The 17008-nt window shown below is 43.6% G+C and overlaps 1 protein-coding gene across 1 annotated transcript; it reads left to right on the top strand.

The window, feature by feature from the left end:
* The first annotated feature begins 3302 nt into the window (after window positions 1–3302).
* On the top strand, window positions 3303–16736 carry LOC105934376 (kunitz-type protease inhibitor 1). Its single transcript, XM_036130459.1, has 10 exons — window positions 3303–3862; window positions 5820–5980; window positions 6485–6626; window positions 9662–9832; window positions 9914–9949; window positions 10026–10154; window positions 13515–13562; window positions 13642–13812; window positions 14515–14586; window positions 16062–16736. Exons 1-10 carry the CDS (start codon window positions 3478–3480, stop codon window positions 16235–16237), a joined length of 1491 nt encoding a protein of 496 aa, XP_035986352.1. The 5' UTR covers window positions 3303–3477; the 3' UTR covers window positions 16238–16736.
* Window positions 16737–17008: the final 272 nt, after the last annotated feature.

Raw genomic sequence — 17008 nt, 5'->3', positions numbered from 1 at the left:
CTGTCCTCAGTCCTAAGGTATGCGGCTGATCCATAAACTTGCTCAAAGGCATCACAGAATATATGGATTTGTCTTGTGGAGACGGAAGAACCGTCAACTGCAGGAGTATAGAGCCTGGGCAAGTGAATTTGGTGCAGCATGTGGAGTTCACCTTTCCATTGCATCCATAATTGCTGTAAGTCTGGAGGAAGTAGTGGGTCATCCCACTCTCAATGTTTTTTCCAAAGGTGGCGGACTAACACTTTGGCACGGGTGGTGTAAGGCAGGGTGGAACCCAGGGGATCATACTGTGATGCAACAACTCTCTGTGAATATTCCTCATGGTCAATGGCCCATAGTTGAGAGTTTGTAGCCTATGAGGTCTTTGTAAATGTTCCAGCTAAGTCTAAATGTGCTTCAAAGGGGCTAGTTAGAGCTTTGTAGTAGGAGAACAAGCTTCCTTTGGTAGGTGGCTGATCACTGCTGCGGTATTACTTGTCCATTAACGAAAGTTGAATCCTCCAGAGAACTCTTAACTTGTCAATCAAGGTTCTTGCTTCATCTGCAGATGGTAGACTTTGTAAACAATTAGAAGCTCCGCTCTACAGAAAACTGCACATCCTCTCCGTCTTGGTTGTGATCAATGACATGACGCTGCAGGGCATGTGTGGCACAGCAGGGGCTACAAGTGGTGCCAAAGTGAAGAACCTGCCATTCATAGATGTCTGGTTGTCGGTCCCTGACCTGATCCCACCACACAAACCTCATAAAGGGTCCATCCTCCGGTAGAAGGCAAACCTGGTGAACATCCTTTGGACGTCCCCACTGATGGTAATAGTATGTTCAGGGAAACCAGACCAGCACCCTGTGATGAACTAAGGGTGGGTCCAGGCAGCAGGAAGTCCATAAGGTTGAGACTGCATAATATGCATAATCTATTATTGTGTGTTTTGTAAATAGGCTGGAGTTTATTTTCCACTATGCAATATTTACTCTGGAATTTACTTTTTTCTTCTACTCTTGGTGTTTCTTCAGAGCTAACTTTAGATCAGACTGGTTTGTGCTCTCTTTTTTCTTCTTCTCTTCTTATTTTCATTGCTAATAATTGTGTGTAACTGTGTGTTTGCCACCGTCACACCCAAATTTGCCTATTGCGGGACAATAAAGGAATTTTTTATTCTTATCTTATCTTATATTACTGGCCCAGGCCTATAGATACTGCCACCCCCACATTCTCCACCCGTAGAAGGTGTTGGTCACCTTAAAGGCGTTAGCCCTCGCATTTTTCATCAAAAACAAATATAAATGCACAGGAGGACAGAAAAATGAGCATTTCAGTCTTTATAAATTTGGGTGAAATTAGTTTTTTGTCTAAAACAATCCAATCATGAAACATCATGTGTCAACAATCTGACATTTTTTATTTTATTTTAACAGGTGTTATTATCATTTTGAACACTGAAGAAAAATCAAACCAGATTTTAAAAATCTACTCAACAGTTTTCAGGCACCAAAGATAAACATTTTCTATTTTAAAACAAGATTAAACCTATTTCAGTTTTTAGAAATTCATTTGAGATGAAACTCTCATTAGAAAACTTGCTCTCACCTGTTTTCTAATGTTGGACACATTTCTGCATCAGAATCAGAGTTTGGTTTATTGACCAATTTTTACATACAAACAATTAGAAGAACATGCAGCCAGAGCCGATGCTCCGCCCAGAGAGCAGCAAAAAGTCCTGAGTTGATTAATGGAAAATGCCTTGGCAACAGGAATGTTGGATAACTTTTTGTAAATGCGACTGTAAAAGTACGTAAATGCGTATTAGCTCATTCTGTTTAACGCACTAAAAAAAGGGTGAATAATGCACGTTTCCACACTTTCTGCGCTGTATATTAAACATTATTTAATTTTCTACCCGTTCTTAAAAAGTCGGGGAGGATGCTGCACTTTGTCCTGCCTCCTGTCCACCTCTCCTACTGAGCGCGCTCAGTGCAGCTGTGGGCACTCCACAGTAGTGGCTGACATGAAGTAAAACAGAACAAAATTTGGATAATTTTTTTAATTTTATTTTTACAGATGTAGACAAAAAACAAAACAAATAAAAAGTTTTCATCAAGTAAGTAAAACATGTGAAAACAGCAAAAAAAAAAATAAGTCTTATTCTAACATCACTTTATAGGATAAGTCCCAGTTCTGTAATAAACTTCCCATTGTTGGATTTTAGTTGTTGTACTTTGTTTCCTCGTTTTAATTCCTTTTATAATCTGTTAATTTAACTCTATGACAAGTAAAACACAGTTATCTTGCGTAGAAGTATTTGTACCACTGTTGATGCAAATTGGTGTCTTTCTGTCATTTAAATTCCGGCTCTTATTACTTCTGCTTTAAAACATTAAAATTAAGGTTATTTTGGAATTTAGGAGAAAGGCACTGACAAATACTTATATTATTGTTTGTTTCCAGGGGGCACCTCAAAGCATTTGGACGTAGGGCAGCCAAAAGGCTAACATCGCCCCTGGGTGCAACAGAGTTAACACATGGAGTATACCCGTATGGCAAGCCGTTTATCATAAAATCAGCTTCGCCTCACTCATTCCAGATATCTTAAATAGATTTTTGACTAGACATAATAGTTAATTAAGAAATATGTGTTTAGATGTTTACTAGGGAAAATACTAATTTCTGATATCTCTAATTACATTCTGTTTAGTCTAAATGACGTCAGATGTACCATTAGTTTGTACGGGGGCTCCAATTTAAGACATCTTCAATACATTACTTACTATCTAAAAGGGTATATTTCAGATATCAACAATTGAATTATTATCTGAGATATCTCGGTTTTTGATCTGATGTCATAATTCCAATCAAAGATATCTCAAATAACCTTGTTATTCAAGATATCTTCAATTGTTCTTCTTACAAGTCAGAATACAAATGCAGATATCTTAAAGTACCATTCAGGAAAGTCAAAATGTAGTTTTTATGAGTCAAAACTTGTTTTTTGATATCTTAAATGTATTTACGGATCAGAAGAAGCCGATTTTATGTTAAAACGTCCTGCCATTTAGGCATGATCTTTATAAGGCGAAACTAGGTAGCCTACATAATAAATAAAATGCCAAGATAAATATAAGAATAAAAATAAACTTAATATAAACAAAACAGGAGTGCTATCACACATGTGAACATTGTTTCTAATGAACATTATTGCAGGCAGCAGGAGTTAGTGTAACGCAAAAACAAAGATTCCTCTGACTGAAACCAAACCTCCACTCTCTGGGCCACACCTTAGTGACGTCAGAGGTGCGTCACCTGGATGGCCTGCTGTGTGTTTTGTCTTCCTATCAGACGGCAGGTGAGACACACCTGAGGAGCGCGGACTGCGGAGCGGCTCAAACTTTGGATATTTTCCTCTCGGACTGAGGTGGACGTGGAGCGTCGGGACGCACCAGAACTTTTTCCTCCCCCACTCAGGTTCAAGCGGACCGTAAATGTTCCGGTTCTGTTCCTCCTCCCTGCTGCTGCTGCTGCTGGTGGTCGGGCTGTGCGGCGCAGCGGAGGAGTGCGGCGACGACTTCCGCCCCGGCAGCAACGACTTTGTGCTGGACACCAAGGACGCGGTGAAGGATGGCGCGGCTCTGCTGGCCACGCACAACGTGTCCATAGACGAGGAATGCGAGACGCGCTGCTGCAACGACCCACGCTGCAACGTCGCGCTGCTGGGGCCGCGCGACGCGGGTGCCACGGAGGACACGCGCACGTGCGTCCTGTTTGACTGTGTCCACAAAAACCACTTTGTGTGCAGGTTTCTGAAGCAGGCTGGATACCAGAGCTACCTGAAGAGGAGCGTCTTCCAGAGATACCTGAAGGCGCCAGGTGAGGGCGACGCGCCAGTCCACGCACCTAAACAAAGCGGCAGAAATGCGTGGGAATAAACCTCATTCCTTCACATTCTGCTCCAGTCACTTTGTTTTAATCATTTGAACCGATTTCAATCAGCAATTCTCTAAAAACATATTAAAGCGTTTATTTAAACTCAAACAGGAGATATTTCAACCAAAACGCACATTTTAACTGCTTGTTGTTCACTAAAGTCAGTCAGTAACTAGTTTAGAATAATTTAGTCCATATTTCACCATTTTATGCGCTTTTCATACCTGTTGATATGCAGTTTGTCGCCCCCTGTCGGAGGGACTGAGCACCTTCCCAGGGCGCATTCAGAACAAAGTTCCCAGCCTTTAGCCTGATAAATCTTTCCCTGATATCCTACTGCTGTATTTTATACTGTTACAGCAGATGATTAAAAAAAACAGCTCAGATTAATAAAAGATGGTGAAATAGCTCGTTAATAAGGATCAGATTTCAACAGCAACACAATTATCAGCTGTTTTCTGACCTCTCTCATTGGCTCCTGATGTAAACAACCAGAGGAAAACTTGTTTGGCAACTAATGGATGACATCTTTTTATTTTTCTGAGTTCCCCCAAGAGGATTTAGGTGTATATAAAACGGTCAATAATGAGAGACGCTCTTAAGAACATGTTTCTCAGCTGAGAACTGGTTCTAAAATAGACGACTGGCTGAAGGTATCATGGCTTTGCTGGTTCTTAAAGACGTGATTTTCAGATACTGTTGACTTGGCGATGAGGGCGTTATCTTTGGGATGTTTCTCCAATAGATTCAGACAAAGAAAGGGGAATAAATTGTCTTTATCACATGCTGTTCATAGCATAGGGTCTAAATATTAGTTTTGCCTTTGCTCTCATACTGCATGTAGTTTGTTCTCAGAGCCATTCATTAATCCTGACTAGTAACATTAAATAATGATAAACTAGATCATGACATGAATTTAAAACCCCGTCTCGGAAGTCGGAGGTTTCTCACCTGTCCCGACCTCAAAATCCAACATGGCTGCTGAAGTGAGACAGCGGTGCAGGAACAGCTGTTTATTTGCCTCTTTTAGGGGTTTTTCATCTCATTAAACCAGTAAACGGGCATTTTATTGGGTACATCAGTTTGATTACTAAAGTATTTCTCCTAATTTTATGTGTTTTAAACGTGTTGGGATCATTTTTCCTACAGTACAGAACTCGTCTGGGGTGAATTAGGGCTGGGCAATATGGATTAAAAAACAAATCTCCAATTTTATCATACCAAATCCGATTAATCGATTTTTTTTTTTCTCCTTTTTGTTTCATAAAAAGAAATTAAAGAAATTATTATTAAAACCTTGCTTTTTATGTCAAGCATTTCGTCAGGGAGTTGACCTGAATTCAAAGTGCAACTAAAAACAAGCTGTGAAACATGCTTGTAAAACAAGATGGCAGCCGTGCCATTATAAACAATGCAAATATAACAAAACATTTGCTGCTAGTGGTATTACACATTGAGCTAAGAACAAGCTTCACTGCACTTGTGAACTTCAAACTAAGTTAAAAAAAAGTAAATAAGTAAATGAAGTACCTCGCATTATGGTAAAAAAAAGTTTCCACTTAACAATATTTTGACAATAATTTTGCCTAAACATATATTCAGCATCACATGCTGTTCTTTTCATGGAAACCCAATGAGTGTATTGGCGAAATAAAATCCAGATTTTCCAAAAATGAAATCTTAAAGAATTGTAAATTCAAATTAATTGATTAAATCGATTTATCGCCCAGCCCTAGGTTGAATACAGTGAAGGAGCAAGGAGAGATGCTTACTATAAATGAACCCAGTTCTGACTTCTTATGTGTGAAAATATTCAGATAAAAGAGCAGAAAACGAGTCTAACAGCAGACTGAAGATTGAGAACATGTTCTCAGGTTGTGTCTCTGTTTATTTTTTCCAGGTAAGCTGTCGCTGCCCATCGCCAACGCAGGTCGTGATGTCGTCGTCCAGCCCGGAGAGGTTGTGATGCTCAACGGCTCCGAGAGTTTTGCCCTGCATGACGCAAAGATCTCTGACTACAAATGGAGCCTGCAGAGCGAAGACAACGGCATGACCATGGAGGTAACAACAACCGGGGGGTTCTGATTAGAACATTGATCCACACTGCAAAAACGCAACTAAAAATAAGCAAAATTTTCTTAAAATTAGTGTATCTGTCCTTGATTTGAGCTGGTAAATAAGACTATCTGCCAATGGAATAAGATTTTTGCACTTAAAATAGGAACAACTCATCTCCATCATCTTATTTCAAGTGCATTATATCTAATTATCTTATTTTAGGGGTCAAAATACTTGTTCCATTGGCAGATAATATCATCTACCTGCTCAAATAAAGGAGAAAAACCCACATTTTAAGAACATTTTACTTATTTTTAGGTCGGTTTTTGCAGTGCAAACTAGAGTTCCAACTCCTAACAGCTCAGGTTTACCCACCAGAACAGAACACCTTGTCTCTGAACAGGTGTGAGTCCAGGTGAATCCTGGACAGGTGACTCCCTTACAGCCGTCAGAGACTCCAGCTTGTTAAATCTTTAAATCTTGACGTTTTTCTCTGGCGTCCTGCAGAAGACGGATCTACCGGACCAGCTCAGACTCTCCAACCTGCAGCCAGGCTCGTACGACTTCAGGCTGACGGTCACAGACTCCAAAGGCAAATCCACCCATGACGACGTCAGAGTCCTGGTCCTCAGCCCCGATCTGTCCACCTGTGAGTGCTCATGGGAAATGTAGGCCTGGCTGAGGGTGACTGGCTATTTAACTGACATAACACCTTATTTTTCCTCATAAACACGATCGGTCAGTTTGTTGATAACCCGATAGATTCTTGGACTGTTTAGTTGATCAGGATATTCTTTTAATCCTTAAACGGATACATTCACAGATTTACTGGCAGATTACTTCATAACTTGCTGATATTTCATTGGTCATTTCTTGGTTTTAGCAACATTTGATCATTGATGGGTGAAGCAGCGGTCTCGAGCTCACCTGCTTCAACACGACTGACTTAAATATCAGCTGATCTCTGTAGAGAGACAGTTTAGACCTTTGATTCAGGCTAAACGCTGCAGGACACCAGCCCATCAGTTTAAGGAGGATTTATCCTTTCTGACCATTTTAGGGATCTTCTAGATGTTGGTTGGCCTTTTAGAGATGAAGTCACTTCCCATTGGTTTTCTGAGGGATCTACTGCTTGATGGTTTAGGGCAAGAAGTGTCACCTTTTTGTCATCCAGGTCATGATCAATCCAAACAAAGGTGGACTTTTATTCTGAAGCTGAAGACGTTTCTCTTCCATCCAGGAAGTTTTCTCAGTTCTAAATGTCTGCAGCAGTGAGGAGTTCCAGCTTTATGGACCTTTATAGCCTCCTTGGAGCTTAGATTCACCTGGAACTGGTCGCCCCAACAATGGAGAGTCGTTAGGCTCCTCGTTAGGCTCCTCGTTAGGCTCCTCGTTAGGCTCCTCGTTAGGCTCCTCGTTAGGCTCCTCGTTAGGCTCCTCGTTAGGCTCCTCGTTAGGCTCCTCGTTAGGCTCCTCGTTAGGCTCCTCGTTAGGCTCCTCGTTAGGCTCCTCGTTAGGCTCCTCGTTAGGCTCCTCGTTAGGCTCCTCGTTAGGCTCCTCGTTAGGCTCCTCGTTAGCCTGGCTCACAGGTTAAATGTTGTTCTCACATCATGGAGGAATGAACTGAGGGGAAACTTGGCAGGAATCAAACCTGCAGCTGTGTTGTGAGTTCCTGAAAGTTGAAACCTGAGTCCTCCTCCTCTGGTTAAAGTTGTTTTTTCTGGCTTTACATAAATGTCTTCCTCTCTCAAACCATCTGTCTTCTCTGTCCATCATGTGGACATGTTGGTCCTCAGAGTGTCCTTTGTCCCTGAGGTGCAGGAGGACAGCAGAGTCTTGTCCTGAGGAGGTAGCTCTCCTGTGTTGAGCCATGCGTCTGTGGAGACATTGTTTGGTTTCTCCACCATGAAGATCAGAACGTTCCTCACTGACTGATCCACAGACACCACTCTGCTCTTCTTAGGCTGGAGGTTCTGTCCTCAGGATGGACCAGCCTCTGTCTGACGGTCCTGTGGGTGTGAAATGTTCTGAGATCTGGTGTTTAGAGAAAATCCTCCTGAGTTTCTCAGAGACTGCAGCAACATCTGGAATGACGATGTTTCTGCTCTTGTTCTTCTCCACGTTCTGTTCTGCTGCATCTTTTGGGTTTCCTCGCTGGTTTGACTAAAAGCCAGTTAGAGTATCCACAGGTTTGGAGAGCGTCTCTGACGTGTTTCTGTTCCTCGTTCTTCCCTCCTGTCCTGGTGGGAACGTGTTCGGCTCCAAGGTGTCAGGATTCTCCGTTGTTGGGCCGACCGGTTCCAGGTGAATCTAAGTTCTAACCTGCAGGTCCATAAAGCTGGAACTCCTCACCACTGCAGACATTTAGAACTGAGAAAGCTTCCTGGATGGAGGAGAAACGTCTTCAGCTTCAGAACAGAAATCCAGTTGTTTTAGTTTTTAACTTTGTTACCTCGCCTGGAACCGTCAGGCACTAGATTCCTCAGAAGACCAATGGGAAGTGACTAGATCTCTAAAAGGCCAACCAGTGGAGGTTCTAGACCAATTTTAGCAGGGCCCAGGATGGAGCCAGTGGATTTTCATGGCTGCACAGAACAAGGAAACAAAAAAACAGGGCAATATTTCATCTTTTCAATATATAAAGTGAGCCAAAGAACCAGTTGTGGCTCTGGAAGTGGAAGTTGCAGGCCGTTGATCTAGCAGATAAAAACTCTGATCCTGTCTCAATAGCTGAATACCTGGAGCTAAAAGTGAAGTAGCCTAATTTTTAAATCATTAAAGTAAAACTGTAAAAGAAAAACAAGAAATTGTATGGTATGGTTTCTCTGCAGGCGCATAACACGATAAGAAAGGTATTTAATATTGACTTTAGTCCAGGGACCATAACAGGGACTAGGACCGTCTCTACAGGGGCCCTGGCCCCCATTGGTCCCCGTCTAGAACCGCCCCTGGTTCTGCACCAGGCCCAGAAGGCAGGTGCCCTACAGATTTTAGATGTTCTTCCTCTAATAACTGGTTTTAAATGTTTTAAGGACCTCCTCAGGTTGTCTTCTGATCAGGGGAACATCTAAATCATGCAGGGTTTCCTCAGGACTAAGTTTGGACACGCCTGGTTCAGTGGATCCTCTCCCAGCCTGTTGATCTTTAATCCCATGCAGGAGATTATTGATCTGATTGATCATTTAACGGTCACATTTGTAATCCTTTAACAGCTACTTCCTACCTTTGCAGGAAGGCAGGATCGGTGCATTTGTTTAGTGAACTGAATCTCTGTTTTCACGCAGCTGATCCACGCCTCTCCTCATACTGGCTGGACTGGTTATTTACTCCCTCAGAGTTTCACACAGCCCCCGCTGGGCAGAAACCGGCTCTGCCACGTCTTTGATCGCTCCGCCTGAACGTCATCTTAGCTCAGTAAAGTCTTATCAGACGGTTTTTACTGTGTTCAGGGGGGACTGAGCCCGGTTCTGATCCGTCCCGGTTCTGTGAAATGACGGGTCTGGCAGTAAAGAGACGTTTCTGCGCGGTTAGCAAGATGTCGACACGGTGACACTCCTTGTCTTATTGCTGGGCCACGCCCCGCTGTGGCTTCATGTTTACACCAGGCCTGCTGTTAATCTCGGTCACGCTACGAGCCGCTGGCAGGAAATGACATCACACCACTGTCCCCCCCCCCCTCCTCAGCATACTGCCTGGCTCCAGCCAAGGTGGGCCCATGCCGCGCAGCGTTTGCTCGATGGCACTACGACGCGCAGAAGGGCAGCTGTGAGCAGTTTACCTACGGAGGCTGTAAACCCAACAAGAACAACTTCCTGTCAGAATCTGAGTGCATGTCCGCCTGCAGAGGAGTGGCAGGTAACACGCACACATGAACGTTTCATTTCTGCACCACAAACCGGCTCCTGGTGACGTGATCTGTGTGTTTCTGTGTGTCAGCGTCCTCAGAACGGAGCCTGACTCTGCCTACCAAAGGTAAGCCTGCAGCACACCTGTCTGACCGCTGCTCTCCGGCCATAAGTTTGGTTTTAACGTGTGTTTGTGATTGCAGAGGAGTGCGGCTCAGCGTGCCGCCCCGATCAGCTGACCTGCAGCAACGGCTGCTGTTTGGACCGAAGTCTGGAGTGTGACAGCGTGGCGCACTGCACCGACCGCTCGGATGAGAAAGTCTGCAACAATCGTAATGCAACCCTCCCTTATTTTAATGAACTCTGCCACGGTGCTGCAACGCTTATCAGAAAGGCTGCTTCACCTCACATTTTACAGATATTCTCTTATTTCTGGTTTTAAACACAAAGTACCAGCTAAGAAAAGTCTTTCTATGCTAAGAAAATGTGAAAAGAATGCATTCAAGACGGCTGTTGCTAAGACCCATATAAAGAGAAGCAGCCTGGATGCTCACCTGCTTAATAATATTAATAATAATCATGACTTCTTGCTTGTCTGTTTTGGAGCAGCATCAGGACTGGGTGTCATTTAGGATGAGCCGATATGATTCTCTATACAGCTCAGTTTGATTTGATTTGACTCCAATATCCATATTTATCACTTTCTAATTAATGCTCAAAGTCATTCAATTAACACAACCAGCCAAATATTATATTTATCTTCTATTTATTGAACACTGATATATTAACAGGAAAACAAAGAGCATTTGGTTCAATGCTTTTAACGTTTCACAGAAACCAAAAATGTGTCAAACGTCTGATTTTAGGGACGAAGGAGTTTCTAAAATCCTGTCAGCCGTTCTGCAAACTCGTCTCACTTTCACTTCCTCACTGTGAACAGTAACGGCTGTAACAGCGCCCCCTAGTGGGTGGGAGGTATATCGACATCGAAAGCCAGAATATCGATATTAAATTGATTTTAAAAACATCGACATTAATCTTTGCATCGATTTTTATGCACAGCCTTAAGAAGCATATTGTGTTCCAGAAAATTACCAGTTAGGTTTAATAGAGGAATGTCTGCACGGATAAAGAACAACTTTAGATGTGAAATGGATCAGAACCGGCCTTTGTTGCTGGTATCAGCTGATTTAGGTGCAGCTGTAGCTGTTGAACCCAACATCCTGGTAAATAAGCTTAGACATCCTGGTATTCTGAGACGTTGTCCTGATTCATCCAACTCGTCTCTCACTGACAGAAAATTCTCCCCAAATATAGAAAATGATTTCTTTGAATGTTTGAACTGTGGAGCTCCTCAGGGCTCGGTGTCAGGTTCCATGTGATTTAGACTACAGAGCACATGTTCCCTTAGTGTGGTGTTTTCAGCAGATGTTGCATTAGTTGTTATTGTTATGCTCACATATGACGATGGACTTGGTCTTCATCTCCAGGTCCAGTGTCCTGCAGCTTTTAAATGTCTCTGCTTCAACACACCTGAGTGAAATAATCAGATGGTCAGCTGGACTCTGGAGAACTTGACTGCAGACTGAGGAGCTAAGTCATTTGATTCAGGTGTTTTGGACCAGGGACACGTCTAAAAGTCCCAGGACAGCAGACCTTTAGGACCAGAGTTGAAGGCATTAAGTAAAAAATGTGCAAAGATTCACCTCGGCTCCATCAGGACGAAGCTGAAGTTTCAGGGGAAAACTCAACTTCTAACACTGGCAACAAATCCTTCAGTCAAAAAAGTCTCTTTTTTTTCTTCTAGAAACAATTTAGAGGTTGTATTTAAATTGTTATGGTGTAAGTTAGTCCATCCATCCATCGTCTTGCGCTTGTCCAGGATCAGTTCTGGGGAAACAGGTCTCTCTCCCTGTCGGGTGCTTCAGGAGTCCCAGAGGACAACCGAGCCCTAAAAGTCTCTTCCTACACCACGACTCCTCAAAGATTCATCCACAATGGAGGTCCTGATCGTGGTCCATTCAGATTCTGTGTCCCAAAGCTCCTTTCGGGACCCAGAGAAAATCTACTGGAGGTTTGAGTTGAAGATCAGTCGCCTGGAGCAGAAATTACTGGGATGATCTCCTGCAGTGAAGAGAAACATTTTAATTATAAGTTAAGTTTGGGCATCCAGTAAGAATCCCCCCGGAACACCTTTCAAGAAATTAGTTTTCTTAAAGTTTACTGAGAAGAGACATCGGTCCCTGAATGGGAGGAAGAGATGAAGTCTGACATCTAGCTCCGACACACAGCAGATCCCCTGGATTAGCTTGAGATGGAGGAAGGGAGAAGGATCTCTTGTCTGGTGCTTAGTACAGGAGTCCTGGAGGTGAGGTGTTGGACAGAGAGGCTGCATTTCTATCACAGGACACTGACGTACTCAGCCATTCCTGCACTTCAAAAACATGCATGTTAGCTTAACTGGCCACCATAAATTGGGCTTAGAAGTGTGGAAAGAAACTGGAGTACCCAGAGAGAACCTTCTCTGGGACTGGGAGAAGATGCTGATGGAGAACTTGGAGCAAGTCCGTGCAGAAAGACCCAAGTTCTGGATTTAAACCCGGGACCTTCTTGCTGTAAAGTTGCAGTTTTAAAAACTGTCCCTCTGTGGAGCCTGTTAACACCTGCTGAGAGATCCAGATATAACCTCTGGTCCATTCTGAGGACAGAACCTCCAGCCTAAGAAGAGCGGAGTGGTGTCTGTGGATCAGTCAGTGAGGAACGTTCTGATCTTCATGATGGAGAAACCAAACAAGCTCTCCACAGAGGCATGGCTGAACACAGGAGAGCTACCTCCTCAGGACAAGACTCTGCTGTCCACCTGCACCTCAGGGACAAAGGACACTCTGAGGACCAACATGTCCACATGATGGACAGAGAAGACAGATGGTTTGAGAGAGGAAGACATTTATGTAAAGCCAGAAAAACAACTTTAACCAGAGGAGGAGGACTCAGGTTTCAACTTTCAGGAACTCACAACACAGCTGCAGGTTTGATTCCTCAGTTCTCACCTCCATGATGTGAGAACAACATTTAACCTGTGAGTCAGGCTAACGAGGAGCCTAACGAGGAGCCTAACGAGGAGCCTAACGAGGAGCCTAACGAGGAGCCTAACGAGGAGCCTAACGACTCTCCATTGTTGGGGCGATCAGTTCCAGGTGAATCTAAGCTCTAAGGAGGCCAGCAGGTCTATAAAGCTGGACCTCCTCACTGCTGCAGACATTTAGAACTGAGAAAGTTTCCTGGAAGGAAGAGAAACGTCTTCAGCTTCAGAATAGAAGTTCAGTTTTATTTTTTTAACCTTTTTTTATTGATCATGACCTGATGACTGAGAATCTCACCAGCCTCCATGTTTTATAACCATGTAATCCTCCCCGGGTCGTTGGGGCTGGTGCCTCTCTCTGCTGGTCAGGAGATAAAAGGTGGGGTTGATCCTGAGTAACGACTACTAGGATTAGATGTTAAAGTTTCCTGCCCAGAGTCCTTCATCAAGGCCTCAAACGTGTAGCTTTTCTATGAACCTTTAACATCTACCATGTCGATCCTTAGAAATGTTCCTAAATGGAGCATGTAGACAGATGGAAGAGAATTAGGGTCAGACAATATTCCTCACATCTGATCTTCCTCCTCTTCCTCCTCTTCCTCCTCTGCAGTGAGCCAGACCTTCAGCCGCCTGATGAGCGTCAACATTGACGAGAAAGGTGAGTTTTACCTCAGATGGTCTCAGATGGTCAGGTTAGGTTGGGTCGTCCTAACCCGGCTCCCCTTGGTTCTCCGCAGCACGATGCGTGGACCCTCCTCGCGTCGGTCCCTGTCGGGCCAGCTTCCCCCGCTGGTACTACGACCCTTTAGAGACCAAGTGTGTGAGCTTCATCTTTGGTGGCTGCGACGGAAATGACAACAACTTTGAGAAGGAGGAGGACTGCAGCGCGGCGTGCGCAGGAGTAAAAGGTAAACGCATGTTTGGGTCGGTTTGTAGACTCTGGACTCCAGAGGAAAATCATGAACCCCAGAGAAAAGTGAATTAATGCTGGACGAGCCGTTCCTGCAGAGAGCTTCCACACCGACAGGTCGCTCCACCGTCATGGTGCCATTAGGAAGAAGAAGGAGATGCATGTAGGAAGGAATTTAGGCAACGTTACTGAATGTGTCTGTCTACTTAAACTTAGACAACTTTATTTGTCATTTTGTATGCACAGAGTGCCTACAGAACGAAATTTCGTTGCATACAGCTTGTAAAGTGCAATAAAAATTTAATTACAGTCTAAGGTGCAGCAGTGATTTAAAAGTAAACAATTTAAATGTAGACAATGCAGGAGAAGTCACAGTGTACAGGTGAGTATTTTTAAAACCATTTGTATGTGCAGAATTGATTGTGCAGAGGGCATTTGTGCAACAATACAGCTTGTAATTTACAGTAGATTTAAAATTACAGTATAAGGTGCAGCAGTGATTTAAAAGTAAAACAATTTAAATGTAAACAATGCAGAAGGAACCAACAGAATCAGAACGTTATTTTAGCTACAGATAAAATAAGAACCCTGTTACTTTGTTGTTTTATAAAAACACTTGGAGGAGATTGATAGAACTAGAGTAAACCTGAGAATAAGACGCTGAGCTTTGTTTTGACTCTTTATTTCTTTGTTTCTGCAGAGGACAGCGTATTTTTCAAGGGAGTCTTTGAACGTTTCGAAGCAAACGACGGCAAAGAAGAAAATACATCAGGTACGATGATCAGTATTTTACTTCCTTCACGCGGCTTCTGACCGATGAACGGTGCAGATCAGAGCTGCTTGATTTGGGAAAACAATTACTAACTATGATACCCCCAAAAATAAATCTTATTTCCACCAATAAGTCACCTAACTAGTTAATATCGTCCTGAAGCTGCTCTGTTCAGATGAGACCAAAATTTATCTGTTTCCCTTCCTACAAAACCCTGTGTGGAGGAAAGACTGAGTTTTTACTGTGAAGCACGGTGGAGGCAGCATCATGCTGTGGGAAGCAGGTCAGAGCTGATGGAGGATGGATGGAGATAAATCATCCTGCTGGAGAACCTGCTGGTGGCTGCAGGAGAACCTGAGACTGAGGTGGAGGTTCTCCTCCCAGCAGGAGAACCAGCCTGAACCTGCAGCCAGAGATATTATGGGATGGATTAGATCAGCGGTTCCCAAACTTTTTTTAGCCGCGCACCCCAGTGTCATGGGCACCATGAGCAGCGCTGTTTGTAGGCGCTGCACGATCGATAGAGAGAGACCAAGTCCCTTGATTTAATCTTTTAAATCTTAATTAAAACATTTTGGGCCCAATTAAATGTTTCCTCTGCTGACGTAAAGTCAGGAGAGAGAGAGAAACATTTTCTGATTCTCGCTCGATTTCTTCTCCTGGATCCGTTGCATTTCTCTCCTCTGTTGCCTCCAGTTCCTCTCTCTCTCGGTTTCTCTCCTCCTTCATCTCTAACTTTGACCTCAGATGTCTGACCTGCCAGACAGTTTCCCTGATTTCAGCCAATTGAGCAGATTTGCCAGAATGAATGAAGCAGAGGCCACAAGCCATTTGCATATACAGCTCAATTCATATATTTCATCTTAAAATGTAGTGTAGAAGATTTTGTCTAAATAAATCCATTTTAGAGTGAATGCTGTAACGTTCTGTTATGACACCCAAGCACCAGACGGAGGTTTTGCTGCTAACACTTTATTTTCACACACCCCCACCCACCACCCCCCATAAGCCACACATTTCCTCCGGTATATCCCCAAAACAACCTACTTAAAGAAACAGTAAGTGTTCAGACCACCATTACATTTTTCATCTCACAGGGGTGCGTGCACCACACTTTGGGAATCTCTGGTTTAGATCATAGCAGAATGGCCTAGTCAAAGTCCAGACCTAAATACAGGTGAGATGGTTCCCAGATGATCCCCTTCAATCCTGACCCTTAATGACCAGATGATGGACGGTTCCCCTCAGATCTGTCTAACCTGGACTCCTCTGCTGCTCTTCCTCGTCCGATTTAATCAGATTTCTGCATGAAGGCAGAACATGTCGTCATCAGGGTTAGCAGGTTCTGCAGAAGTTCCTGCAGAAGACCCAGAGAGCTGCTGACCAAAGTCCAGCAGACCTCTGGGTGTTCCTCTGTTGTGCTCATGTAAACGTGTTCGTGCTGACAGGAAGTGACCTCGCTGTCTCGTCCCCAGGCTCCGTCGCTGTGGCCGTGATTCTGGCGGTGGCCATCTTGGCCCTGCTGGCCATCGTGGGGTACTGCTACCTGCGGCGGCGCAGGAAGCGCTCCCCGGCTGCAGCTGCCCTCCCCAACATGGCGCTGTCGGAGCAGGACACGCTCGTCTACAACAGCACCACCAAACCTGCGTGATGTCATCACCACGGGACTGACGTCACTTCTGTTTTTTATTGTTTTTGTCTACTTCTCCTTTAAATCTCCGTTTTGTAGTTAACTTTTACTGATATTTCCCCCGTTTTAGTTTGTGAAACTATTGAAATGAGGAGAAACTGGATCTTATTTATGACTCGTCCCGGCCTGTTTCAGTCTTAATCTGCTGGTTCGTTATGGACGGGTTCGTCTTGGCTCAGTTCATCTGCTGTTGAATATATTTATGAAACAGTGTTTAGGTCGCAGGGTTTAATTGTTTTACTGCACTGTGTGTGTGTGTATATATGTGTGTGTGTGGGGGGGTGTAAGTTTAAAGTGAAAGACCTTTTAGTTTATTAAATCTAAATCCATCAAAAGACGAAACGATCTGTGTAGAACTTAGTTTTTAACATGTTGAGCCTCAGTTTTTAACTCGGGTTAAAATGTCCTAAAATGTTTTGCTGTCTAATAAAACCGATACTAAAGTAACTTTTAAGATGAAGCAGCCCCCTGTGCCTCTTTTTTTTACACTGGTTCTAAAGTCGCTCGTTTACATCTTTAAGCTCATTTGGGCAACTTTTTATAAATGCAAAATTTAAACTGACAAACGTTCCTCTAAACCTGCGAGACGCCTGTCCTATCAAGGTTTTATTCACCTTCTTTATTCTTTGCAGCGTTTTTAAAGTCTCCACTCGTCTGGGTGATGATGATGTTTAAAAAGCTGGAGGGCATTTTTATGAGGGAAACAACTTGTTTCTGGTGTTGAAAAAAAAA

The sequence above is a fragment of the Fundulus heteroclitus genome, unplaced genomic scaffold (genome assembly GCF_011125445.2).
Source record: "Fundulus heteroclitus isolate FHET01 unplaced genomic scaffold, MU-UCD_Fhet_4.1 scaffold_36, whole genome shotgun sequence".
NCBI classification, from domain to species: Eukaryota; Metazoa; Chordata; class Actinopteri; order Cyprinodontiformes; family Fundulidae; genus Fundulus; species Fundulus heteroclitus.
Note: the sequence above shows the minus strand (reverse complement) of the source record. Positions and strands in the feature narration are given on the sequence as shown.